The 8,642-nt window shown below is 55.1% G+C and overlaps 1 protein-coding gene across 5 annotated transcripts in view; it reads left to right on the plus strand.

Moving 5' to 3' along the window:
• ZNF76 (zinc finger protein 76) overlaps positions 1-7,380 on the plus strand; it is a 36,491-nt gene extending 29,111 nt beyond the window's left edge. Inside the window, exons 6-14 of one of the 5 annotated variants that reach the window (XM_049890720.1) lie at positions 1,397-1,513; positions 1,845-1,920; positions 2,546-2,671; positions 2,803-2,982; positions 3,807-4,040; positions 4,148-4,311; positions 5,141-5,305; positions 5,835-5,948; positions 6,500-7,380. In XM_049890720.1, coding sequence (XP_049746677.1) covers positions 1,397-1,513; positions 1,845-1,920; positions 2,546-2,671; positions 2,803-2,982; positions 3,807-4,040; positions 4,148-4,311; positions 5,141-5,305; positions 5,835-5,948; positions 6,500-6,604 — 1,281 coding nt within the window. In that variant the 3' untranslated portion in view covers positions 6,605-7,380. Of the gene's footprint in view, positions 1-1,383; positions 1,514-1,844; positions 1,921-2,545; positions 2,672-2,802; positions 2,983-3,806; positions 4,041-4,147; positions 4,312-5,140; positions 5,316-5,834; positions 5,949-6,499 lie in introns of those variants that run through there. The other 4 variants (XM_049890793.1, XM_049890880.1, XM_049890960.1 and 1 more) reach the window with 4 other exon arrangements.
• Positions 7,381-8,642: the final 1,262 nt, after the last annotated feature.

Genomic DNA, 8,642 nt, shown 5'->3' on the forward strand with positions numbered 1-8,642 from the left:
GCAGGTGTTTTTCTAATCATAGAGGAGAAGAGGAAATTGACCTGTCTTTTTAAAGTGAAGCATAAAGCTTTACGGCAGACCTCTTTGGGCTATGCTCATTACTCCTCATTCCCACCCCACCCCCCCGCCCCTCCCACTCGTTCCCAGAGGTGTATTTTGAGACTTGCTGCTGATAGAAAGGGAATCAGGCTTTAAATCATGAGCCCTGGACTCTGTGCCACCTCTGCCTCTACCTGGTCTGACCTTGCGGTAGTTACTCCCCTCCACAGCCTCAGCTTGTTCCTCTCTAATGCAATGAGATCGGACCAGATGACCTCAGAGGTCACTCCTGGCTCTGATCTTCCTTGATTCCCTCAATTACCCCAGGAGCTAGTGAGACATGGTCATGAAATCAGAGTGCCTGAGTGGGTTAGCCTGCCAAGCAGGCCTGGCTGCCTATGACCCTTCTCCCTTCACCCCCACGAGCTGCGTAAGTATCCAGGAGGTGTTGTCAGCTACTTGACCCCCTGACCTGGAGCCTGACTAGACAGGCCTCACCATGAATTTGACCTCACCCCTTTATGCCCTACTTACCATGATTTCTCAAGTTCTGCTTCAGGAGCTCCTAGAAAGGCCAAAGTGTGGTCCAGCGCCATCCCAGAAACAAAGACTAAGGGAGGGGCCCACCAGCACCCTGCATAGGAAAGAAGAGGAGTAAGGGCTTGCTGTGGCCAGAGGCTGGTGTGAAATGGGTGGCTCTGGCAATGGTCCCAGGAAAAGAAATAAAAAGGAAGGAATTGTTAGCTGGGAGCTGTGGTTAGTGGTGTGGACCTGCAGCCCCCTGCCCTGGGCTAGACCGCTTCTACAGTTTGCTGGTTGCGGCTGTCTCACTTTGGGCTCCATACACTGCTGAGTGAGTCTAGGTAAGCTCATCTAGCAAGCGCCCTTGTTAATGCTCCTTCTAGACATAAGTTTCTGACGGGAGGAAGGGGGCCCCTCTCATGAGAAGATGGAAGCATCCGGAGTTGCAGCCTCCTAGGTGTGTGTGCTCAGATGGGGGCATTCCAGCACTCAGCCTAGCTCAGGTGTGACCATTGAGACACCCCTTCCCCTACCTGGCTGGCTCAGGAAATGTCCTTTCTTCAGCAGCTGTCACAGCCCCTATAACATGTAGTCCTCCCTCTGTCCATCAGGATGGGAGGGGTGGCTCCACATGCCAGCCCTGTATCTGCAGTGTGTCCCAGTATCTGTTCCCTGTCTGAATATATCACCCCAGGTTGCCCTTCTTCCCCAGGGGCCCCTGGCAGGCTTACATAACGTTTATTGAGTCTTAAGCGGCCAGCTGGGCCCTGTGCCCCACCCTTCCCCTCTCTTCATTGAGATGAATGCATGTGGGATCCCAAGATATTTTCCTCAGGTTCTGCATGACAGCCAGGCTCCTCATAACGGCAAAGGGCAGCAGGTTGGGGACAGAGCGTTCCGCTGTGGCTACAAGGGCTGTGGACGGCTCTATACCACCGCTCATCACTTGAAGGTAAGGTTGCCCGCAGACAGCTTTTAGCTGTGCCATCTTCCCCACCAAGCTTTGATGGGAACTGGTTCTTCCCCCTCAAGTTACTCGTTGCCTACTAAAGGGAAGACATGAGCATACAGAAATGTCAGCACGGGGGGATGTGAGCCACATGAAGCATGCTGGAAGGGAAGAGACTAAGGGAGGGCCCTCTGGAGAAGGAGGGTCCTCAGCTGAAGAAAAAACAAAGGCGGTGACCAATATCTAGATGCTGGCACCCTGAGCCCTAAAGAGAACCACCGAGCCCAGGCCGTCCCCTTGTCCCTCTGAATCCTGTGTTTGCTTGTCTTCACAGGTACATGAACGAGCTCATACGGGTGACCGTCCGTACAGGTGTGACTTCCCCAGCTGTGGAAAGGCCTTTGCCACAGGTAAGCTACCTGAATGGAGACCAAGGCTGGACTGCTTCCAGTGAGGGCAGAGGGTTCTAGCTCAGCTTTGGGATCTCCCTAAAGGAAACTCAACACCAGGCTGTCTTCCCAGAGAAACTATTGTCCAGAGGGCATCAACTCAAAGGGCACCCTCTGTAGAGGAAATCCTGTTATAGAAGCAAGAGTCAGCATGATCCAGCTAGCAGAGGAGCCTGGGGGCTTGGCAGAGGGGCCCTGCCACTCATGTCAGCTCTGACACCCACCAGCTAGGGGGGCGTTGGGTGGGCCAAGGCACCTCTCTGGCTTCATTTTTCTCCTGTGTGAAGCAGGCACCCTTCTACACAGGGTCTCTAGGTTCCCTCTCAGGCTTCTGTTCTGCATTGGCTCCAGCTGCCCCTAGAGAGGGAAGGAGGGAGAGTAACTTTTCCAGCCCTTCTTAACTCCCAGGCTGAGGTAGGATAGAGACCTATGTGGACCTCTCCAGCCAGAGGAGCTCTGGAGCCCCACAGAGCACATCTTAAGAAGGAGCGTCTCTGGACTAGGAAGGTGGGAAGCTGGAGCTTGAGGCCCCACTGGTTGCTCTGCTCACCTCTCCCCCCATCCCCCGCCCCGCCTCCATGGACAGGATACGGGCTAAAGAGCCATGTGCGTACCCACACTGGTGAGAAGCCATACAAGTGCCCAGAGGAGCTATGCAGCAAAGCCTTCAAGACCTCAGGAGATCTGCAGAAGCACGTCCGTACCCACACTGGTAGGCTGGGTCCTGTTCCCTGCGAGGGGGCACTCACTCGCCTTTCAGGGTCTGACCCAGTGCCATCCCCGCTCCTTGCTCCAGCATGGCCTCCCTCCTGAGCCACCCCTCACACCCTCTCATTTCCACAGGTGAACGCCCATTCCGATGCCCCTTCGAGGGCTGTGGCCGCTCCTTCACCACCTCTAATATCCGCAAGGTACATGTGCGCACCCACACAGGCGAGCGGCCCTACACCTGCCCCGAGCCCCACTGTGGCCGTGGCTTCACCAGCGCCACCAACTACAAGAATCACGTGCGCATCCACACAGGTGGGCCAGCTGGCATTCAAGGACCACTCCCTCTGAGGCCCAGACCCCTCTACCAGCTTCTGATCTGAATTATGTTCTCAACTCCCAGCCCAGGAGCTCCTCTCTGCTGGCCCTTCTAGGCTAGTCTGAGGGCAGGAGGGTCTGTGGTTCCAGCAGTATCCCCAGAACCACTGTTTCATTTGCAGTGAGGGCTTCCTCTATTTGCAGTTAGGTCCAATCCAACAGATATTATTGCTAGTCCTCTCTGGAGCCCCTCAGCTCTCTGCCACCCCTCTGCACCTCCCCTGAATCCTCCTCCAGCTGAGCTCCCAGAAAGAGGCCAGGGACAATGGGGAAAAGGCAGAGTGCAATGTCACCTTCATCCCCTCACCTCATCCAGTGTCTGTATGATTCCTTGTATCCTCACCCTCCCCAGTGTCATGTCCTCGTCCAGGCCTCTGTGTGAACTCCTCTCGGCTCTCCGTGTTCCCCTCACTCTCCCATCTCACCTGATACTTCACTTACCCCATCTCTGTCTCCTGCCTCTTCTGTTCTCCACTGTCTGCCCTCCCACCTTCAAACTTACAAACCCTCGCCTCCCTTACCGGCCTTGCCCTGTCCCCCATTCTTTTCATCTTGGCTCTGGGCTCAGTGGTCCCACACCTACATCCTCACAACATTCCACCAGCCATCTTCCCCAACTCTGTCCGTCCATGGTCCCAGATCTCAGTCCCTCTCCCTCCCTCTGTGGCTCTCCCCTCACCAACTCTGTACCCACCCCTGTCCCTTTAGCTTCCCCCTTGCCAGCCCCAGTTCCCGCCCCCCTCACAGCTCAGTGTCCCCAGGGGAGAAGCCATACGTTTGCACGGTGCCAGGCTGTGGGAAGCGTTTCACCGAGTACTCGAGCCTGTACAAACACCATGTGGTGCACACGCATTGCAAGCCCTACACCTGCAGCACCTGCGGCAAGACCTACCGGCAGACTTCCACTCTGGCCATGCACAAGCGGAGTGCCCACGGCGAGCTGGAGGCCACAGAGGAGAGTGAGCAGGCCCTTTATGAGCAACAACAGCTCGAGGGTGAGGGCTGTGGCTAGAGGAGAGGGGGCAGGGGTGAGAGTGGGGGCAAGCCAGGCCTCCCCATGGCCCTCCGGTGGCAAGTGTCAGCCTGGGCTCTCCTCTCCCAGCCGCCTCTGTAGCTGAGGAGAGCCCACCACCCAAACGACCTCGCATTACTTACCTTTCGGAGGTGAAGGAAGAGGGCGATGACATCCCAGCCCAAGTGGCCATGGTGACAGAGGAGGATGGGGCCCCTCAGGTGGCTCTGATCACTCAGGATGGTGCCCAGCAGGTACAGGCCCTGGGGGGAAAGGGTGGGGATGGGCCACTCTGGCTGACTTCTCCCACTCTCTCTGAGGAGCCCTGAAGTTCTAACAGTGCCACCTCCACCCTCTTTCCCTTTCTAGCCGTATGCACCTCAGCTGACGCCTGAGGCTAAAGGGATTAAATCTTGTAACTCAGTCCCTCCTCCTCCTCCCCCTCCTCCCCCTCCTCCTCCCCCTCCTCCTCCTCCTCCTCCTCCTCCTCCTCCTCCTCCTCCTCCTCCTCCTCCTCCTCCTCCTCCTCCTCCTCCTCATGCTTCCAACTCAGGCTCTGGGAGTTTGTAGTTTCCGTCTTTACTTGGAGGCTGAGAGAGCCCTGATCATCTGTATGAGACACTTGGATGTCCTTCTCAAGAGAGACACATTGGTGTAGAGGCCAGAGCATGGCGTGGTGTCTGGAAGCCTGGGGCCCAGTCCCACCAGTGACTAGGCAGCAGTATAACCGGACCCACGTCAGCACCCTCCCTATGTGCCGGGCATATAGGCGCTGTCAGATGTGCCTTTGCCTTTTGGAGTTGTCATGGGGATGAAATTAGGTGGAGACCCTGAATTGCATAGAGTAGAGCACAGCGGCCCAGAGATGGTAAATAGAAGTGTCAGCTGTGTTCTTCTAGTAACCTCTCTCTCTAACCTAGTACCAGTTTTACTTGCCTGTCCTCCACCCCTGGGACACAAAGCTAACCTTTTAGCTTACCAACAAACTAACCTTGTCTGGGAGAGCAGATACATCCTCACTGGGGACTTTCAGACAGCCCAACTCTAGGGCTTCCAGCTTATCTACTCCCCTCCTATCGGCAGGTCAGCCTGTCCCCCGAAGATCTGCAGGCTCTGGGGAGTGCCATCAGTATGGTGACCCAGCACAGCAGCACCACCCTCACCATCCCCAGTGATGACAACGAACTTGTCCCATCTGGCACGCATACGGTCACCATGGTCAGCGCCGATGGCACCCAGACACAGCCCGTATGACCAGGCAGTTTGCTTGGGGTTTCTTGTTCTCTTGTCATTCCTTGCATGGGGTAGGCATTAAAGCACAGGCTAAGCAGCCAGGCTTTCTTTCAAGCACAGTGATCCCCCAACAAAAAGGGGTCTTCTCCACAGCTGCTCTGAGCCATCGGAAACTTTCATCCTTAAAAGCATTTAACTGGGAGGCAAGAGACAATTTCTAAATCTCTGTCTATCCCTAGTTTTCTTTGCAACCATAGGCAAATCACTTTTGCATGGACTTCAGTCCATTTTCAAATTAGGGGATTAAATTATTTCTGGAGTCTTTTACAACTTTGTCCTTCTGATTCAAAAACCGCTAAACTAAGTTGGAGAAAAACCTACCCTTACTTAGCTGTGAGCCCCAGGCTAATTAATCTGACCCATAATGGTTTTCTCCAGTCCCTTCTAGGTTGTTCTCAGCCACCTTGCTCCGAGTCATTTTTATTTCGAGTTGGGGGAGGGAGAATCATGCAGGTGGGTTGGAAAACCTCATTCTGTATTTCAGGTCACAATCATTACCTCTGGAGCTGTGGTAGCTGAGGACTCAAGTGTAGCATCCCTTCATCATCAACAGGTGGCGCTGTTGGCGACAGCCAATGGAACACACATTGCAGTGCAGGTGGGTACAGGTGTGGGAGGAATAGGGATCCTACACCAGGGAACAAAGTGGGGAAATGAGGCGGGAGTCTTGAAGAGAAGGGTATTTGGCTTAAAAAGAGCCGGTTGCAGAGGACAAATCCCTTTCTGCCTATATCCACACTCCTGTGTTGGGCTCCTTCTTGGTTGAGGCAGCGTAGTGAAGCCGTTTTGAGCCTTTAGGATAGCTTTGATGGCCATCCATCTGGTGGTCCAGGACCTTTGTCTCTTCATGACTACATTTCTTTATGTGGAAAAGAAGTGGACTGAAGTAGATGGTTGCTCTCCTCTCCAGCTATCCATTCTTTAAGTGAGCTGATCTCTCTGACCTGGGCCATTCCATGGCTTCCTGGCCATGCCTAGACTAACAGAACTCTATTAGTTAGTGTCCTGTTTATCCGGGTCCTACTAAGTGGTCGATGTGTGGCACAGGATAGATGGCAGAGATTCACAAGAGTAGACCACACAATCTATGCCCAAAACAGGAGAATCTAGGAGGAAGAGTCTCACTGTCTCCCCCTTTCTTCTTTACAGCTGGAGGAGCAGCAGACCTTAGAGGAGGCCCTCAGTGTGGCCACTGCTGCCATGCAGCAAGGGGCCGTGACGCTGGAGACAGCAGCATCAGAGAGTGGCTGCTGAGCCCAAGAGGGCTGGGTCCCACACCATGCTGGAGGAGGTGCCACACTGTACAGGCATCCTTGCCTCCAAGGGCCCAGGCTGTGGCTGACATGTGGAAGGTGGCCACAAAGGTCCCTGGGGCGAGAAGGCAGCAGGAAAGCGACCTAACTGAAGAGAACGGGGCTCCTGCCCAAGAGGAGGGCCAGGCAGTCAATCGAGGGAGCGTCATCCTCGGGAGCTGAGGAGGACAAGCCTGATCACGGGCTGCACCAGGGCATTCTCCCCTCAAAATCAGCTGGGTGCCCTCTCTACTCTCTCTAGATGACATCCTTCCTGCCTCAATCCTCTCCCCTTCCTCAGGTGGAGACTGGGGCTGCTATGGGGACTGGTCCTCCACCCCAAATGGTCACTGCCCACAATGGGAGAGGGCAGACAGCTTTTTGGTCCAGTAGGGGCAAAGCAGGCCCGGGCCTGCCACACGGGGGTTTCCTAGCCCCTCCCCCTCCCAGCAATAACCACCTCCTGGAGACCAGCCAAGATGCCAGGCCATTTGGCAGCAGGGACTTCCTCAGAATTCCTCAGGGGCCTGTGGCTGGAGGAAGGGTGCCCAGCCGCCACCATTCCCCAGCTGCCCCAACCTCTCTGTGGCAGAGGCAGGGAGTGGCCTTGTACATAATCTGCTGGGGATTGGGTTTAGTTTGTTGTTTTTTTTAAATTCCATTTTGGTAATTTTTTTTCCTGCTCTGGATGGTGGTGGCAAACGGGCAAATGAGTATTTAATAAAAGTTCCAAGTTTCCACCTGGGTTTCTCCCTCCCTCCTTTCAGCTCTGGGCCCCAGTGGTAATCAGTGGTAAAAAAAAAAAACAAACAGTGGTAGGGCTGGTAAAATAGCCCCGGCACAAGTGCCATACCAGACTGGTGGACTAGCCTAGCACAGGCACAGGCGCGAGGAAGCCCCAGGTACAAGAGAAGCCCTGAGGAGCTGCCAGTGGCTTTCTGCCCGCAGCTGAGTGGATAGGCTCCAAGATGGCAGTGTAGGGGCCAGACAGGACCAGGGTGACCCCTGCTGTGAGACTCTGGTTGAATCCCAGGCCCAGGATGGTCAGGCTGGAGGAACTGTTTTTTCTGCCTGGTGGAATGTAGTCAGAACCCCTTCAGGCCACCCCCTGCACAGTCAGCTGCTCCAAGTGGGCAAAGCCCCAGGTTAAAGTGGAGGTGGGATTACCCTTGCCAAGGCCATTGAGGCTCAGGGAGCAGAATCTGATGCCGCTGCAATTCTGGTGCTGAACAGTCCTGGCTGTATTGCCCAGCTCTGAGGGCACCCACCTAGGTGCCAGGGGTCATGCTGTGGGATTCCAGAGCCACAGTCAGACCCCACTGAGTAGTGAGTAGAAGTAGGTGCAGGGGAAGGGACTTGATGGAAAAGAGTCCTCTTGACCCCACCTGGAGGAGAACATCACAGGACTGGAGATGGCTCTTTGCCTCTGTCCTCTTCTTTCTGCTGTGATAGGTGTGCTTCAAGCCCCATGCAGCCACCCAGGAATGGAACCCCCAAACCCAACCTAAGCACCCTCTCTTGGGTTGCTGAGGAATTTCTCACTTACTCTTGCCACAAGCTCTTTGAAAGCAGAGGGGGCTGAGGCATGCCCCTGGGAAGGGGTCTCAGAATTGCCTGAGTAGGCAGTCTTCTTTAGGCACACATGATCCCCACCTGGGAATCCATAAGCCACTTTCCTGGCATGGTGGGGAAGGGATGTCCCATCCCTCATGGGCATTGGATCTAAAATGGGAGCAGTGGTCTGGAGTCCCATTGCCATGACCCTGAGGTTGGGTCCACCACAAGGCCCACTCCCACGTTCTTCAGAAACAGTGCAATGTCTTCAGGGCCGGTAAGGCCCAGAGTGCGCAGTGCCCAGAGCGCCTTCTTAAAGCCAGTGGCCAGACGATGCGGAGCCAGCAAATCAAGTGCCAAGTCTGGCTGACCTGGAAAGTTGCCCCGGGCAAGTTCCTCCTCCAACTCTGTGTTGCTGCCTCTGTTTTCTTCCTCTTGGGTGGAGC

Source organism: Elephas maximus, chromosome 1, assembly GCF_024166365.1.
Source record: "Elephas maximus indicus isolate mEleMax1 chromosome 1, mEleMax1 primary haplotype, whole genome shotgun sequence".
NCBI classification, from domain to species: domain Eukaryota; kingdom Metazoa; phylum Chordata; class Mammalia; order Proboscidea; family Elephantidae; genus Elephas; species Elephas maximus.